Genomic DNA, 18,735 nt, shown 5'->3' with positions numbered 1-18,735 from the left:
GTGATTCACTTGCTCAGAACCATGTCTCACTTCTGAAATCATGTATGACATATCATCATCTATTTAGATGTAAGCAGCCCTATGTACTTTAAAATGCAAGTAGTAATGAAATTGAGAACAGTGATAAACATATATGAATGCATTTTATGTTAAATTTACTGGTAATCTTGGCCTTAAGTAGAAACAGTGCTTTTCACTCATCATTTGAGTGCTAGGCCAAGAAAGATAGTTTCCTTCCCAACTGTTTTGTGGCTTTTGCTTGGTTTGTAATCCGTCATAAAAACAACATCTGTGCATCTCTGACATGGCTATCTCCTCTTTTATGGGTCCAAGAATAGTCCACAGACTCTAGACTGAAAGCTTGGTAGACTATATTCCAACTGTCTGTGAGTTACATTACATGCATTGTTGTTAGTGATAAGCACAAGTAATCTATACATGCATGTGTGTGTGTGTGCATGTGTACACTCAACTTCACTATTATGGGTACTCAGTGAGTTGTCTAATAAAAATTACTCCTTCTTTTCCAGCAATTGATTTATATCTTCTTCATTTTAATACTCAATCTGCAAATGTAAAACCTATTCTGTTACTCTCTTTCATGACCTTAATTTACATCAACAGTTGTCTTACTAATGACAACCAATGACAAAACAACGGCTTCCCTCAAAGATGCTGTTTATTTCTGGATCATGAAAATGTTGAGGGTGTTGGTTTCAGAAAGAGCAAGATGGAAAAACATAAGACTTAGCTTCATGCTGACCATGATGGGCTTTCAACCTGGGTGCTGGTTTGATTGACTGGACTACTGGGTTTTCTGTTTTAGGTATTATTTGCTGCTTTACTAGTGAGAACCGTGTCTCTAGACCTGTGAACTTTCCAGAAGGAAAACATTGTTGCTTTTGCCAATCAGTAATAATCATTTGATATCTACAAAGTCAAAGAACAAAATGTGCATCCTTTTTCTCTCTCAGGAAAATTTGAACCTGGCTTTGAACTCTGCCTCAGCCATCGGGTGCCATGTGGTTAACATAGGAGCTGAAGACCTGAAGGAGGGGAAGCCATATCTGGTCCTGGGACTTTTGTGGCAAGTCATTAAGATTGGGTTGTTTGCCGACATTGAACTCAGCAGGAATGAAGGTAAGAGCAAAATCTCAAATGCTGTTAATGACATGGCTTTCCATTAACACAATGTGTTGGGGACTCTACACAGAAGATGTATGGAATGCTCAAGATGTTTTTTTTTTTTTAATTTTATTTAAAGTGTACAAATTTCATGTATTTAATATTTACAGATTTAGGAACATAGTGATACTTCCCACCCTACCCTCCTGCCCACCCACACTCCCACCCTTCTTCCTCTTCTCTCTCCTGTTCTCACTCTTAATTTTTAACAAATTTCTATTTTCAGTTTAGATTAAGATTAACCCTACACTAAGTAAAGAGTTCAACAAGTCAAATTTTTTTAAGAGTTATTTTATGTATTTGAAAGGCAGAGATATAGAGAGAAAGAGAAAGAAGTGGGGGCAGGAAGGGAGGGAGAGAGATAGATCTTCCATCCATTGGTTTACTCCCCAAATGGACATAATGGCCAGGGCTGGACCAAGCCAAAGCCAAGAGCTGGGAGCTCATCCAGGTCTCCCACGTGGGTTCAGGGAACAAAGGACTTGAGCCACCTTCTGCTGCTTTCCCACACACCATTATCATGAAGCTGGATTGGAAGTGGAGCAGCCAGGACCCAAACTGGCACCTAGATGAGATGTTGGCATTGCAGGTGGCGGCTTAATCCATTATGCAGTATGCTGGCCCCAAGAATTGTGAAGTCTTGAAAACTATGGTTTTACTGAATCCATAATATTAATGTATTAGATGCTATCCACATTGACCAGACTTTTATAAATGACAGAGCAAAAGCTTTTTAAGACCACAGACTAATACTAATGCTTGTTTAGGGCATATAGCTCTGTCTTACTGTCTGGGACACCAACCTCAAGAGGTTTTTTTCAGAGCTCATTTTGTCTTCAGACACTTCGTAACAAATATGGCTATTTTTAACTTCATTTTGTGAAGCACGTCACGTAAATGTGCTGCACGTACCAGATTAACATAAACTTGGTCTGTTTCTTATCAAGACTTCAGAGGAAGATGTAGGTCATAGGGTATAGCACCAAGGTTATACAGGAGCTCTAATGTACTACATGAGGTCCACAGTTAGTTAATAATATCGTATTGTATATGGGTAATTTGCCAAGAAGCAGATTTTAAATACTCTTACTATGAAAGAAGGAAGGAAGGAGGGAGAAAGGGAGCGAGGAAAGGAGGGAGGAAGGATTGAAGAAAGAAAACTATTTGAGATGATGGGCATGTTAATTTGCTTGACTTTAGTAATGACCTCACTATATCAGATTAAAAAATCATGTTATACACATTAAATATATACAATAAAAAAGACAGTAAAAAATACATTTATTGTGTTTTGAAGTTCTCAACTAAATAGGAAACTGCCAGTCTTACTCTAGTGTCTCTCACCATTCTATCTGCATTTAAACAGTGGCAACCCAACTGCTTAGACAGAGTAGTAGACCTTGATAAGTATCACACAAAACACAATATTATCCTTTAGTTTTCAGGTTCAGATCCTACCAACATGAAATCTGTAGTCAAACCTGATGCTCAGAAACATGCATTTATTTTTATTTAAATGTCCAAATCACAATAACCAGTGATAAATCCTGAGGCAGTGCTTTAAAAATCAATCTATTAAGCATAATATAAGGGGGAAAAAGTAGAGATTTTAAGAAAGAATATTGATTTGCAAATAACAATCTCAACTAAATTTAAACTTTCTGACTGAGCAAAAAAAAATTTCTCCAACTGGGAAAACGTAGAGGAGAGTTGATTACATTGTTGAATTCCTCTAATTTTGCAGATAAGCATTTGAAATATACAACACCTAAGGGAATAGACAAGAGAACGTTGTCTTTTTTTCAGCATTGATCTTTTGAAAGCAAAAAATGTTGTCCTGTCCTGCGGTGTGGTCCGACAGGCCCAGCCCAGCGTTCTGAATCAGTAATCTTGGCTGTTCGGGGGACTCTGCCCTGATGTTCTTAAGCATGGCGTTGAGATTCCTTGGGTGCCTTGTATTTTCCATCTGAAAAACGGGGCTGGTAAACCAACTCAACAATAGCATTCATTTATTTCCCAGGAATAATAATAAGGTGTTGCCCTAGGGAGACTGGGCTGCTGTCTTTAGCTTTCCACCAGAGCTGCATGAAAATTCCCCCACCCCCTGTATTTATTTTTCTTCCATTTTTATACTTCTCCAGCTCTGATTGCTCTTTTGAGAGAAGGGGAGAGCCTAGAGGATCTGATGAAACTGTCTCCTGAAGACCTTCTGCTGAGGTGGGCTAACTACCACCTGGAGAATGCAGGCTGCAACAAAATCAGCAACTTCAGCACCGACATCAAGGTAGGGGGATGGCGCCTGGACGGGACTGGATACAGCCAGGAGCAGGGATTGGGCGTTAGCAGAGACAAGACAGGGACACCAGATCCGGGCTCCTCTGCAGCTCCAGGGCTGACCTAGGTGCTGCTTTGGAGCCACTTGCTGTCGTTCCAAACCATGTGCAGCTCTAAACCAGGACCATACCCAAGTCTATCCAAAGTCTGAGCACAGCATCAAATGAGATGGGTCTCACATGGACTTTCAGTATCAGGCAGAGTAGGGAAAGGTGTGAGATGGAGGAAGAGCAAGATTTGCACTGCTTTTGGAGTAGCATTTATGTAGGGCTGTATTGTGTCTGGTTTTATAAACAGGGGCATTATTAAATGGTGTTTCCTTTTAAAACTTAAGAGAGGATGACTTCTATTAACACTAACAGCAACCGTGGTGTCTGTTACCTACTAGGTATTGTATATGTGTATTGGTTCATTTAATCCTCACAGTAATCCTATAAGGTAAGGATTATGGTTCTCTCACTGTGCAGGTAAGGGAACTGAGTAATGAAATCCACAAGGGAAAAAATTGAGAGAAGCATACCGTAGGGTGTCCAGGTGTATGGAAAGCCCCATGTTGAGGCATCAGCTGTTGGTACTGATGACAGCTGGACTGAGATAGAAAGAGCAGTAAGGAACACCAGGAAGCAGTCCCCTGCAGCAAATGGGGTGCACTGCTGCCATACGATATGAGGTCTCCACTAATCAAAAATCAAAGAAATTTTTCTCCGAAGGGCAGGAGTAAGAGGAGAGATCACCAGATGTCCACCCAGGCATATAAATCTCTGAGTAGCAGCTTCCTGCTGGCCATATGTTATGGACTCAATGGCATTGAGAGTTCAGGATCTGGCAGGCACAGTTCAAGTTAGAGCACAGCTTCTGGGTGGAAAGCCCCACGTTCCTTAGGCTCTAAGCCAAGTTCATTTTCTAGCCATCCCTCCCTCGTTGGTTATTAACATCCTTCTGGTACCACCAACCGAAGTAAGGTTTTTTGTGTTTTTAAAGATTTATTTATTTATTTGAAAGTCAAAGTTACACACAAGAGGAGAGACAGACAGACAGAGAGAAAGAGGTCTTCCAACTGATGGTTCACTCCCCAATTGGCCACAATGGCTAGAACTGTGGCAATCCAATGCCAGGAGCCAGGAGCTTCTTGTGGTTCTCCCACGCGGGTGCAGGGGCCCAAGGATTTGGGCCATCTTCTCCTGCTTTCCCAGGCCATAGCAGAGAGCTGGATTGGAAGTGAAGCAGCCGGGACTTGAACCAGCGTCCCATATGGGATGCCAGCGCTGCAGGCAGCGGCTTTACCTGCTGCACCACAGTGCTGGCCCCCCGAAGTAGGGTTTAACGGGAACTGGCCATCATCCCTCCTGGTATCCAGCAATGAAGCCTTGTACTTTTCTGCCCAGATTAGGCTGCTGGATCACAGCCATAAATTTACCTGATTTTTCTATCACTATAAGGCTGTGTTCTTTGGACTCATAACCACTTGGGACTTTGGGAGGAATGTGTCTGAGATACTGAGGCTCTGGCAAGCCGAGCACTTGGGCAGTGCTGTGTCTGCTCTCGGAGGGCAGTGCATGCTCCTGAAGTCAGTGCTGTACAGTGTGTGCCTGGGTAGCCTGCCCACCCCTCCTCCCACAGATGTCTTCATATCACATGAAATCAGCAAAGATAGGAAAGCACGTCGAGAGTGAGTGGGAAAGGTATATGAGCTTCATGCAAGTCTCCCATGTAATCGCTTCTCGGCCTTTTGGCTAAGATCAAGTGTAGTCTCCCATGTAGGTGCAGGGGCCCAAGCACTTGGGCCATCTTCCACTGCTTCCCCAGCGCATTATCAGGGAGCTGGACTGGAAGAGTGGAGCAATGGTACTTGAACAGGTATCCGTATGGGATTCTGGCATCACAGGTGGTGGATTTATCTGCGAAGTCACGGGGTGGACCCAGTAGGCAGATTTTACTGGTGCCTAACCTAACACCTGTGTGGAACTTTGACTTCAAAATAGCTGCAGCGAGCACTAGGAGGAGGGAGAGTAGAAGATGAAAAGCGGTTGCCCCAGGTGCAGGATCCAGGGCTTATACTCTCTTGTTTCATCTTTCTGAGGTGAAAACTGTGTGTATGCCTCTGCTCCACCCAGGCCCTGCCTAGTTTTAAAAAAACTACTAAAAAAGTAACAGCTGACTTCTTAGTCTTTAAAAGACATTAAGGGCCGGCGCCGTGGCTTAACAGGCTAATCCTCCGCCTTGCGGCGCTGGCACACCAGGTTCTAGTCCCGGTTGGGGCGCCGGACTCTATCCCAGTTGCCCCTCTTCCAGGCCAGCTCTCTGCTATGGCCTGGGAAGGCAGTGGAGGATGGCCCAAGTCCCTGGGCCCTGCACCTGCATGGGAGACCAGGAGAAGCACCTGGCTCCTGGCTTCGGATCAGCGAGATGTGCCGTCCGCAGCGGCCATTAGAGGGTGAACCAACGGCAAAAAGGAAGACCTTTCTCTCTGTCTCTCTCTCTCTCTCTCTCACTATCCACTCTGCCTGTCAAAAAAAAAAAAAAAAAGACATTAAGATACTTTTAAATGATTTACATAAATTACCTTAAAAACCTATGGGCTTTCAATGATGAACAAAAATTACATTTTTAAGAATATGATTATTTGAATTCTTTGATCAGTAAGCATATTTCTGAAATAGAACTTGAGAATTGCATGCCTCTATCCAACTGCTATAACTGAATGTGATAATTGTCCCTGGCTCCTAGATAGCCATAAAATGCACTTGTTCTCTTAATATTTCTCCTTTGACATAAGGACTGCTTGTTAATGCTTCAACCTTCTGTCTTTGAAATCTTTTTCTTTTGCTGATTGTCCATTTAAATGTGTTTGTAAACTCTGCTTTAAACTTCTGCTTCCTTTTTCTGTCACCCTTTTTTAAATTGAACCTTAGCTGACTGACTTCTACAGCAATATAAAGGTATATGTAAATTTTCCTGTATACAATTTAATACATGTAAATAAATTGCTTTTCTCCCTTAAGGATAACAGAACAATATGTGCTTCTGTGGGTTGCTTTCTGTGTGTGTCCTGTATTTTTTATTGTTACATTCAATTTAAAAAGAAAAGGCCAATATACTATTACAGACAGAATATTCAAATGAGTGAATGTTTCTAGCTTTGTTAATTAAGTTACATTCTTGAATGATAATGGAAGAGGAAATAAAATGTTTGCTTTTGGGAAATTGTCATTCTAAGTGTGTAATGAGCTGTGCTGTTTTTGAAGTTGTTATTTCTTAATTTCTCACAGGACTCAAAAGCTTACTACCACCTGCTCGAGCAGGTGGCTCCAAAAGGAGATGAGGAGGGTGTTCCTGCTGTGGTGATTGACATGTCAGGCCTTCGGGTAAGGTCACGCCCCAAGTTGTGTTGGGAGAACAGAATGCTGCCCTCCTACTGGCTGACATCCCCCCCCCCCCCCCCGCCTCTGCCTCTGGAGCTCCACGAATGTGCATTCCTGCTTAGAGCCCCATTAAAGTGGTTGAACTCTTGACAGTTTTTGGGTAATAGTTGTAGAAAACTAAATCTGGAAATCAAGCAGTATAGAAAGAATGGAAGAAGAATAATTCAGCGCCATTCACCATGCCAGGCACTTCTGAATGTGCTCATCACGTAGTAGGCTCTCCGGCACCAGAATAGGGCTGCATCTTCACTCCTGCCACCACTTGTTCTTGAGAACTTGCCTGGCTTGTTTCTGTGCCTCAGTTATCATCCTTGGAGATAAATCCAACTTGTTAAGATTGAAGTGAACTCATTTCTGAAGGAGGAGTAACCTTTATGAAATATAGAGTAGTATTATTTAATAAAGCATCATCTTAAGAAATAATTCTAGTGTAAAATTCTGTTTTCTGAATATTGCTGGTCTTAAGGTGGTCTTAAGGACATGTCTTAAGGACACTGGACCATGGAGCCTTGTTATGAGTTGACTTACAAATGACTGGAGATTCCCTAGAATTACTTGAGCACGCGAAGTGGGTGGGCTCAATCTGAAGTCTATTACAGCTAAGTTAATGTTATATATTTATCAGTGACAACAGCTCAGTTGATGAAATTTATTTCATTTGGGCTGCAAGTATCCCAACTCAGTGTAGAAAAAAATAGTTATACTAATCAGATGTTCCTTTACGAATAGGAACTTTGAATCTAAATTATTGTTAAATTAACATTTTGTAGACAAAAATCTCAAGAAATCTGTGCAAGAAAATAACTAAAAGGAAGCTTACTGGTAGAGAATAATTAAGATCTAGTTAAATGATGAGATTGTGGAAGCTACCACATTGATTTAAAACAGGGCAACCAACCACTCATCTGAAATGGTTCTGCTGGATAGGGATGAGCAGTCCCGATTACTGAACTTAGGCGATTCCTGTCACTTGTGGCTTTCCGATTTCCAAACAAGTGCACGTAGATAATAATATGCTATGAGTGTCTGCATGAGACACACACAAAGGATTCCACTGAGATTCTGGTTTCCTTTCCCCTGTTCCTGCCTGGAGAGCCCTGACCCAGCCTTGATTGTCCTGTTTCATTGCAGGAGAAGGATGACATCCAGAGGGCGGAGTGCATGCTGCAGCAGGCGGAGAGGCTGGGCTGCCGGCAGTTTGTCACCGCCACAGATGTTGTCCGAGGGAACCCCAAGTTGAATTTGGCTTTCATTGCCAACCTCTTTAACAGATACCCTGCCCTGCATAAACCAGAGAACCAGGACATCGACTGGGGGGCTCTTGAAGGTTGGTAACCAGTTGCTTAAGATGTTTGAAAAAGCTTTCACAATTCTAATTCAATGGCACTTCAAAAATCACCTCCCAAGAAAATGCAAAGCCCTTATACCTCCAAAAGGCCATCAATTCTCTGGTACAACAAAGAGAATAAATACATTAATCAAGTCAATTACAGCCAAGCAGGAATAATCAAACACCATTATATTACACTCCTTTATATAGGCTTCATCCATTATCAGCATTAAATGTTTTATGGAAGACAATGCATTTAATTATTGGATGAAATAAATCCCGAGTTCTGAAAACATAATTTATGTACTTAATGGACTGTGTTAATTCCTAGAGGCAAAAAACTGCTGCCACTAGCCATCTAAAAATGATATTTAACTTCTGCTAAAAAGTTCTTACTGAGTGTCTTGCTTATCTACTACTTCTTTTATTTGGATTATGGGGAGTATAGAGAAGTATTTTGAAGAAGAATCCCTGAGAGCTGTATTTTGCAAGTTAATGCATATCGCTCTAGTTGGGTTCTATCTGATAAAAGGGCCAGAGACGTTTATTATTCTTTCTTTTGTATTTTTCATCATGAACTAGTCCCAATATTGAGACAAAAAATAAAGTGCACATTAGTATTAAATGAATGTCATGAAAGCAAGGAGATCCAGATGTGAAGTGTCAGTTGACCCACTTCCAGAATGTTCACTCTAGCTGGGAATGCAATGTCTGTTGCTGTCCAGGGCTGTGGCATTTGTATCATTTGATTAATCCTGGTCAGGGATCTGTGGATTTTGTTGATTCCCAAGTGTACCTATGAAGCCCACTAATCACTCCTGTCTAGCCACCTCTGGGACATGCCTGATTGGATCTTTCTCTCTTTTGAAATGTAGCATATACAAAACGGAATTGATCATTTCTCTCCCCTGCCTCACAGCGTTTCCACCCCACCTTCAATCCCATCTGCTTCATTCCCATTAATCTTACTGTTTGTTTTTCTTTAGTTTCCAAAACTGAAAACCTTGGGTTCTACTGTAATGTCTTTTTCTCCACCCCTAAATCTGTTCAGTTAGCAGATGCTAATAATTCTTCCATTACAATGTATTCTAAAATTGCTGTTTTTCCTTTCTGCTTGTCTGGTCTCTTATTAGCTCATACACCAATTATTTTAATAGGTCTTAGAAATCTATTCCTCCATTTATCAAACACTTGAATGTGGCCACATGTTAGTGCCAAACACTATCCCCTCGTGTGTTTAATTTAAATGCATATTGCCTTTCAGTAATTCTGCGTACTGCTGCCAGGCACATTCTGGTACTGCTTCCATTATATGTCTGTCTTGCTCAAGAATTTATTATAGTCATAAAAAGAAAGAACCCATAATGACTGGAACTATCTAATATATCAGCCTAAATATGCCACCTGTCATTCAGAGACCCCCAATTCTTGTTGTAGCCTCTAAACAGCCTTATCTCTTATGACCCCTACAACAGCTCTCTGACATACCAGTTCCTGGTGTTCTTAACCCATTAAACCCCACATTTTCAATTCTGCAAATATTCTAGCAATATAATATTTATTTCAAAGTACTCTAAGTTGTATATTTATTGTTCATTTTAAGACTTTTTTTTAAGATTATGTATTTATTTAAAAGTCAGAGTTAGAGAGAGGAGAGGCAGAGAGAGAAAGAGAGAGAGGTCTTCCATCTGATGGTTCACTCCCCATTTGGCCGCAACAGCAGGAGCTGCACCGATCTGAAGCCAGGAGCCAGGAGCTTCCAGGTCTCTTGGTTCATCCTCTATTGCTTTCCCGGGCCATAGTAGAGAGCAGGATTGGAAGTGGTCTCGAATGGGCACCCACATGGGACGCCAGTGCTCCAGGCCAGGGCGTTAACCCGCTGAGCCACAGCGCCAGCCCCTCATTTTAAGTTTTGATAGGTGTCCTAAATATAGGATGATGGTACATAACGGGTTAATGATGATCGTGCCTATTTCTTCCTTTGTGTTCATATTTGCCCTGTTTCCTGTTCCAACCCCTCACCATTCCTTCCAAATCTTCTACTCTTCCCTTGTTTCACTTGTCTTAGAAGGTGAGGCTCTAATTCCCCACCGTCCAAATGTTCCTTATACTATATATTCTTTCCCTTGCCTCAACTCAATTACCAGATACGGCCGGCGCTGCGGCTCAATAGGCTAATCCTCTGCCTTGCGGCGCCGGCACCCCGGGTTCTAGTCCCGGTCGGGGCACCAATCCTGTCCTGGTTGCCCCTCTTCCAGGCCAGCTCTCTGCTGTGGCCTGGGAGTGCAGTGGAGGATGGCCCAAGTGCTTGGGCCCTGCACACCATGGGAGACCAGGAGAAGCACCTGGCTCCTGCCATTGGATCAGCGCGGTGCGCCGGCCGCAGCGCGCCTACCGCGGCGGCCATTGGAGGGTGAACCAACGGCAAAAAGGAAGACCTTTCTCTCTGTCTCTCTCACTGTCCACTCTGCCTGTCAAAAAAAAAAAAAAAATTACCAGATACATCTGCTTCATAGGCAAGTCTTCTGGCTTGTGTGATCTCTGTTTGATGCCTCAAGCTCTTGTTTTTACAGCAAGCATGTGAGTGTAAGCCTTTGAGGGCCAACTCAACAGTTACCCCGCACAGGGTACTGCACGTTACTAATAGATGCTGTAAATTGCTTGTTGGATTGAAATGCAAAAAAAAAAAAAAAAAAAAAAAAAATCAACACAGAATAGCAGACCTCATCCAATTTCAATAGTTCAATTAATTTATTTTTCATTCTATTTTTGGCTTTTATTGCAGCCTCTTTAGTTGAGCTTTGATCATAAAAAGGCATGTTTTCCAGGGGCCTAAAAGATAACCAGTCTTCATTAATCTAGGTGAGACGCGGGAAGAGCGGACATTTAGGAACTGGATGAACTCCCTCGGGGTCAATCCTCGGGTCAATCACTTGTACAGGTAAGAATATTTGGGAACTCATGCTTAATGTGAGACATAGAGTCCTCAAAAGCTGCTTAGGATTTCAAATGCTGTGTGCATTCTCTTCACGAAATGTGTGTACGTTGATGAGAAGGGGGAAAGTGCCAAATTGAGCTTTAGAGACAACTCCATGCACTATTCTTATTGTGGGTTTGATGCAAAAATCCTGCCTCAGCAAAATGACAAATATGTTATGTGTCACAAGTTTATGATCTTCTCATGAGCAGGCAAAACAATAAATATTAACTTTGCCATTAAGTTGTAAGCTATGCTGGTTGTTAAAGCCATATTTCTTTTCCTGGAGGCCACGTTGTTGGATGAAGTGGCATGGTGAGTCACCGTGAGAGAGTACATTCCTCAATTTCCCTGAGTCATAGATTCTTCGTTCCAAAGATAGACCAACTCCTGCTAATTTTATAAGGTCAATGTGGTCGTTTCTGGAGCCAATATATAAGGAAGGGCGTGGCGCACTGTAGACCCCAGGTAAATGTTGGAGATCTGACAATTCTTTTGTGTTTGTTTTGTTTAGTGACTTATCAGATGCCCTGGTCATCTTCCAGCTCTATGAAAAGATTAAAGTCCCTGTTGACTGGAACAGAGTAAACAAACCGCCATACCCCAAGCTGGGGGGCAACATGAAGAAGGTAAACAAGGACTGTTCTGGTGTTCCCATAGACCGGTGAAGTCACCAGTCTGCAAGAGCGCTCTGTGATTACTGTACCAGGCGCTAGACTTAGATAAGCAATGTTTATCAAGGACTGAGTGATTGCACAGCAATCAGAAACCTGAACAGTTTTATTAAAGGGAGTTCATTATTTCAGTTGATTACTTATTTCTAATTCCATGTCGGGTGTCTTTAAACATTATCATGTAAAAATTCTAATGAACATAATTAGAGCAAGCAGACCCACAGGGATTTTTCTCCCAGCAGGATTCTTATTCTAATTTTCTAAAGAATCGGAGCCTTGTGCTGACAGCTTGACTTGTACAAATAGTTTGTCTGCTGTCAACACAGTGGGAACATTGTTTTGTAACAACAGAGTTGGCAGAGCCATTTCTCACCATTTCGTGTCTCTGTGACTCTTAATGACCCATATGTAGTCAGAGGAATATCTGCCCTACTTATGTATCTACTATATGTGTGCATAGGTTGGGTATCTCTAAATTTCCCATAGCACTCTCCATGAATTCAGCTGTTTTAGAAATAATACAGGCAAGTAAATGAGGTCGGCTCTCTGTGTGCTGTATGATAGCCATGAAAATGTTCATAATCATGACTTCATTTTGACTTTGCCCTTAGGGTGCATTGTGAATATTTTTGGCAAAAGTGAGGAATACTATTAGGAAAGACAGAAATCTCTTTAACCAATGTCGAATCTTCAGACTGGAAGGCCAGTTGACATTTGTGACATCATTCATTCTAACCATATTTATTTCATTTTCTGTGTTTTTATTGTTTTCTCTGGTATTTATCACAGTCAAGGTGATGAGGCTAAGTTGTTTTCCTTCCTATTCATTAACAGCTTGAGAATTGTAATTATGCAGTCGAACTGGGGAAGAATCAAGCCAAGTTCTCCCTGGTTGGCATTGGTGGACAAGATCTCAATGAAGGAAACCGCACTCTAACACTGGCTTTGATCTGGCAGCTAATGAGAAGGTAGTGCCACTCATGGGAATGACTTTACCCGATGGTTATTCACCTAGGAATATACTAGCACATTTTTAAGAATGTAATTTAACCCATAAAACTAAGTTTTCTGCCTAACTTAATAACCAAACAAGCGTTTTTTATTTTCCTGCCATTTGTTTTCCTTTGGTTCAACCAGTTTTTGTTTTAGGTATTGTGAAAAATCTGGGCTCAAAAACATGATAGATTATTGTCTCATCTTAAAGAACTGTACCTTTATCATAGTGGAGTGACTCTTTTATATATGATGTTTTTTTCCCTCTGAAACCTTCTTTTTTTCTCTTTTTATTTTTCTATTCAAGAGGCAGAAAGACAGACAGACAAAGAGAGCTCCCATCCACTGAGTCACTCCTCAGATTCCCACAGTAGCCAGGACTGGGCCAGGCTGAAGCTGGGATCCAGGAACTCATTCCCAAATGGGTGTCAGGGACCCAGACACTGGAGATACCACCTGCTGCTCCCCGTGGTCTGCACTGAAAGGGAGCTGGATTCGGGAGCTGGAGCCTGGAATCAGACCCAGGCGCTTCAGTGTGGGATGCGAGCATCTTTGATGCCATATTTCTGCCTGAAATCTGCTTTCTCTGATATTAGTGTAACAACTTCAGTTTCCTATTGGTTAATGGGTAGCGTGGAATATCTTTTTGCTTCCATTTTCTTTTACCAATTTATGTAAATAACAGTCTAGTACCTTTCAAATGGATTTAAAATAAGGGAAAATTACGTTGTATTTATAGTTATCATTTGTGGTGCACTTCCTTCCATTGTATAGACACAGATTTCCATCTGGTGTCATTTTTCTTCTACCTGAAATACCTCTAATAGCATAGCTCTGTTGGTGATGAATTATGTCAGCTTCTATATGTCAGAAAAAGTCTATTTCTTTTTCATTTTGAAAGATACTCTCTCTGAGTGTGTAATTGTAGGTCAATGTTTTTTGCTTTCATTAACTTAATGATATCTTTCAGTTTTCTGGCCTGCATTATTTCCAACAAAAAGCCCATTGTCATTCTCATCTCTGTTCCTCTGTATCTAATATGTGTTTTTAGTTCTGACTGCTTGTAAGATACCGTGTTATCGCTAGATTTAAACTTTTGATTGTGACAGGTGGTGGTGTTTCTTGCGCTTGAGGATTGCTGAGCTTATCGGATGTGCGTGTTTACATTTCCACCAAAGCTGAAAACCTTTTGGCTTTCATTGCTTCAAATCTGTGTTGTGTACCCCACACACCCCTGTTCCGGGTGACGCTGAGTGTGTGTGTTCTGTTACCTAAACTTGGTCCTGAACTTATCTCCCCTAGAATTCATTATTTCTGTGTTTCCTTTTGGATAATTTGTACTGTGTGTCTTCTAGTTCAGTGATCTCTCCCTCCCATTTCTGTAGTTTCTAATGTTCCACTAACCCCAAACAGTGCATATATTCTTTTATTTCTATACTACATGTCTAGAAATTTTGAGTCTTTTTCATAACTTCCATGTCTCTCCTTTCCTCTACCATGTTCTTCAGTATAGAGAATAGAATTGCAATTATTTTTATTTCTGGATCTATTTCTTTCAATTTCTTTATATATTTATTGCGAGTAATAATTTCTGGCTTCTTTGTATGCTGCTAATTTTTTGTTGTTGCCAGATATTATGAATTGTACCCACCTGAGTTCTGGGTATTTCTGTATTCCTTTAAAAATTCTTAAATTTATCCTACTATGATGTTAAGTCGCTTAAATACAGCTTGATCCTTTTGAGGCTTATGTTAAGTTTAATTAGTGTGGACCTCATTTTGCCTCTTACCACTGAGATACTACCTTTCTGAGCTCTGTATTATGAAAATTCTCTGCACCAGCTGGTGGGAATCAAATCATTTTGAGCATTGCCCTGTCTGTTGCTGGTGGCTCCTTCTCCAGCCTCCAGTGGTTTCTTCACACGCATGCACTGAAGGAAGCCATGCAAGATGACTCTGGAACTTTATTTCCAGGTGATTCTTTTCTCTCTTTTCTAATATTCTCTCCCACAAACTCTAGACCTCTTGGCTTCTTTGCATTCCCCGTCAATTCAGGGGGCATGGCTGTGCTGTTCATTCCCCCTCAATTAAGGGGCGTGGCTGTGCTGTTTGGGTTTTCTCTCCCTGTACAGCAGCCTGGAAACTCTCTCCCTGCTGGGACAATCTCTGGGCTCCCCTTGTTTCTCTTCCTTCTTTCTTCCCACTATCCTATACTTCCTGTTGTCTAGTGCTGAACAAAAATGTTGCAAATGTTTGTCATTGTGTTTTGGGTATTTTGATCTGGTCCCTGTTACTTCAGAAGTAGAAATTCCTTTAATATGGACTTTAATGTTCTCTATTAAAGTTCATCTTTATCAAAGCTTTAATATAGAGTTATTATTTAATAGGGACCTTTTGATAACTCTTGGAGTTGCATATACATTTGTTTAATGTAAAAACTATATGGTGATGTTAGTTAAATAATAGTGTATAATGTTGTATATGATAAAATATTTTGTAAGATAAATAAACAGTTTTTGGTAAAGAAGCATGAGCCTGGTAAGATTTTAGAGAAATAGATTACTTTTAAATGTTTTCTGTTTCCCCTGTGCTGATAGTTCTAACCAGGCAAAAATTCACATATCTCCATTGGAGTCTAGTAGTATAACTTAATTTATGTTTATACCTGGAAGGATGCCCGTGAAACCGCATGTCACATTTCATCCTGTCTAACAAGGTCATGGCAAAGACAAGATTTGCAGTATCCTTAGGTGCCTTAGCTTTATTCCAAGGCCGCTGTCTACAGATTCTAATATTTGTGATTGGTTCTCGATATAATTATGTTAGTGTTTGCAGGGGAGATAGGAGAATCAGCAGTGATCATAATAGTTTTTACCTGATTTACATTTGCTTTATCACGGGCAGAACCCCTTTACTCAGTTCTAAAACAAAGTCTTCATGATGGAGGCAGATGTCGGAAGACTCCTCTGGCATAGAAAACTCCAGAAGTATGGAAATGCCAACTCTATCTTCTATTTTACTGCATGTATCTGGAGCATCACTGGTAGTTACTAATACCCATTCTCACCAGTATATTTCTAGAAACTACTTATATTTATTGTATTTCACACATGGCTTTAAATTTTTTTTTCTTAACCAAAATCCCAGGAAGCAATGGATTTAATTCTTAACAGATTGGCTTTCAGTACTGATTGCTTCAAAACTCAAAACGACAGTCCTTTAATTGTAACAATTATATTCATTCACAGATTACACTACAAAATAATCTTTGGTATATTCTATTTAATGACAAAAAAGAAAATCAGGCCAACTCTATTCACTTGTAAATTTCATAATATCTGGAAATCACTTTGTATTATGATCTTTGTTCTGGAAATCTTATAAAAATGTGGCCCAGAGCCCTACTTTGGGGCTAGTATTGATATGATATGTTACTGCTGCCTGCACCTGATTGATAGGTCATATTTCTCATGCGTGTTTACTACACCAGAATTGTCAGAATAAGAAAGTGGTCAGAGAAAAACTTCATTGCTAGAGGAGAAGAAATGACTAGTAATTATGTAAATGAAACCAGAAGGAATGAAGGGATTATTTTTCTTTCTTTTTCCTCTGTGTGCCACATATTAACATACCTATTAAATTCACAGCCAGTCCAAGCTTAATTGTTCATTTACTCAGAATATAAATGGTGTGTCATTTTCCCCCCAGGAACAAATGTTAGTTGGGGGCTTACATCCCTCTTATCCCATCAGCAAGCCTGGAGATCATTCTCAGGTTAGAGAACTGGCAGTAGTGTGAGTATATGACGTGTTTTCAAAAAGTCCGTGGAAAATGTACATTATTGTTTAATTCCATCTTTCCACATGCTTTTTTTTTTTTTTTTTTTTTACAGGCAGAGTGGATAGTGAGAGAGAGAGAGACAGAGAGAAAGGTCTTCCTTTTTGCCGTTGGTTCACCCTCCAATGGCCGCTGCGGCCGGCGCATCTCGCTGATCCGAAGCCAGGAGCCAGGTGCTTCTCCTGGTCTCCCATGCAGGTGTAGGGCCCAAGGACTTGGGCCATCCTCCACTGCCTTCCCAGGCCACAGCAGAGAGCTGGACAGGAAGAGGGGCAACCGGGACAGAATCCGGTGCCCCAACCGGGACTAGAACCCGGTGTGCCGGCGCCGCAAGGCTGAGGATTAGCCTGTTAAGCCACAGCACCGGCCTCCACATACTTTTTGAAGTACCCTCATCAACTTGGGGCACAAGCAGGCTGTCAGCCAATGAAAATGTTGGTCAGACCCAAGCAAAAGAGATGCGTCTGAGGCAGGCTAGTGAGTGTACTCACTCCACCTCCAACAGGCTGTAGATGGTGAAGGCAGCAGAGTTTCTTGTTAGCGCCATGCCAAACGCTAGAGAAATAAAACACATCTTGGGAGGCAGGGAAGCAAACAGTAATCACTGCTTCTGTCGCCCCTCATCAGTCCCCTTTTGTTGAAGGTGGACCTGGCTGGCACTGGGTCTCACGGTGCCATTTCATTTTGTGCAAAGGATTTTTCAGTGTAGCACACTTCACAAATGCCAGTAACACTGAGAGCTTATCTAGGGGCTCCATTTAACAGCACAGTTGTCCCCAAACATGTCTGGTGATATACAGTGATTAGGTCACAAGGAGAAATCTAGATCAACAAAGTCCAAACTTGTTTTTGTTTTAAATTTTGAATGAGCATTTAGTTGAGGAGGTGCTTAGTGGACTGTTTAGGGTTGTAGCTCAAACCTATTTCCATCCATTATTCTATTTGTTTTCAATGGAATGTATATGGTTCACATTCCTGGGAACCTCTGCATCTGCCTTGGTGTTCCCCAGAATCCTGTGCTACTGTGAGGGTCTGTTCTTAAACTCCAGAGTACAGCAGGCTGCCTTGCAGTTGTCTACACCTCTCTACAAGGGGCCCTGCTTTGTGGTGGCTGCTTTATTTTCATGGATGGCCTTTTTTAAAAAATATTTATTTATTTATTTAAGAGGCAGAGTTGCAGACAGAGAGAAGACGAGACAGAGAGAGAGGTCTTCCATCCACTGGTTCACTTACCAAATGGCTGCAATGGCTAGTGCTAGGCTGATCTGAAGCCAGGAGCCAGGAGCTTCTTCTGAGTATTCCACATGGGTTCAGGGACCCAAAGACTTGGGCCATCTTCCTTTGCTTTCCCAGGAGCATTAGCGGGGAGCTGGATCAAAAGTGGAGCAGCCAGGACTCGAACCAGCGTCCATATGGGATGCTGGCACCACTATTCTTAACCTACTATGCCACAGCACCAGTCTCTAGGGATGGCCTTTTGTATAATGGTGGACTCCCCTGCATACTGTTCAGTTCCTAGATCAAGTTGCTTCATTTCCCTCAACCCTGTCAACAAAGCAGAGCATTACAGCCCAAGTTCAAGGAAAACTGCTGGTGATTAAACTTAAGTCTGTCAGATTACAGAGAGAGGACCTAGAGAAGCAAGCGCTGACCTACCATTTCTTAGGAGAAATTCTTAAATGTTATGGTACACACTAATCGCTTAATACCCATGCTATCAGGAAACAAGAAGCCCACTACCCTAAAGTCATAATCTTTTGTGCACAGATCAATGGTAGAGCTTTTCAAACTAGGACTATTTTGAAAATTCACTGAGGATTTATCTCATTTGAGCTGATAATTCCTTAGCATTTTGGCCTCATCTCTGAGCTCCAATTAAGCGTTCTCATCTATGCTATCTTCTTGCTTTCCCTGGGAGAAAGGTGCTCTCTTAATTTTTCCTGACTCTTTGCATTTTCATTACTTATGCCCAGAAGGCACTGGG

The 18,735-nt window shown here is 41.4% G+C and overlaps 1 protein-coding gene across 2 annotated transcripts in view; it reads left to right on the top strand.

The window, feature by feature from the left end:
* The window catches only part of LCP1 (lymphocyte cytosolic protein 1), a 58,485-nt gene that overhangs the window by 27,366 nt on the left and 12,384 nt on the right, over positions 1-18,735 (top strand). For both annotated transcript variants that reach the window (XM_062194173.1, XM_062194172.1), the window contains exons 7-13: positions 975-1,140; positions 3,327-3,469; positions 6,789-6,884; positions 8,073-8,268; positions 11,134-11,212; positions 11,763-11,877; positions 12,757-12,890. In XM_062194173.1, the coding sequence (XP_062050157.1) occupies positions 975-1,140; positions 3,327-3,469; positions 6,789-6,884; positions 8,073-8,268; positions 11,134-11,212; positions 11,763-11,877; positions 12,757-12,890 (929 nt within the window). The remainder of the gene's footprint in view (positions 1-974; positions 1,141-3,326; positions 3,470-6,788; positions 6,885-8,072; positions 8,269-11,133; positions 11,213-11,762; positions 11,878-12,756; positions 12,891-18,735) is intronic.

This window comes from Lepus europaeus, chromosome 6 (assembly GCF_033115175.1).
Source record: "Lepus europaeus isolate LE1 chromosome 6, mLepTim1.pri, whole genome shotgun sequence".
NCBI classification, from domain to species: domain Eukaryota; kingdom Metazoa; phylum Chordata; class Mammalia; order Lagomorpha; family Leporidae; genus Lepus; species Lepus europaeus.
Note: the sequence above shows the minus strand (reverse complement) of the source record. Positions and strands in the feature narration are given on the sequence as shown.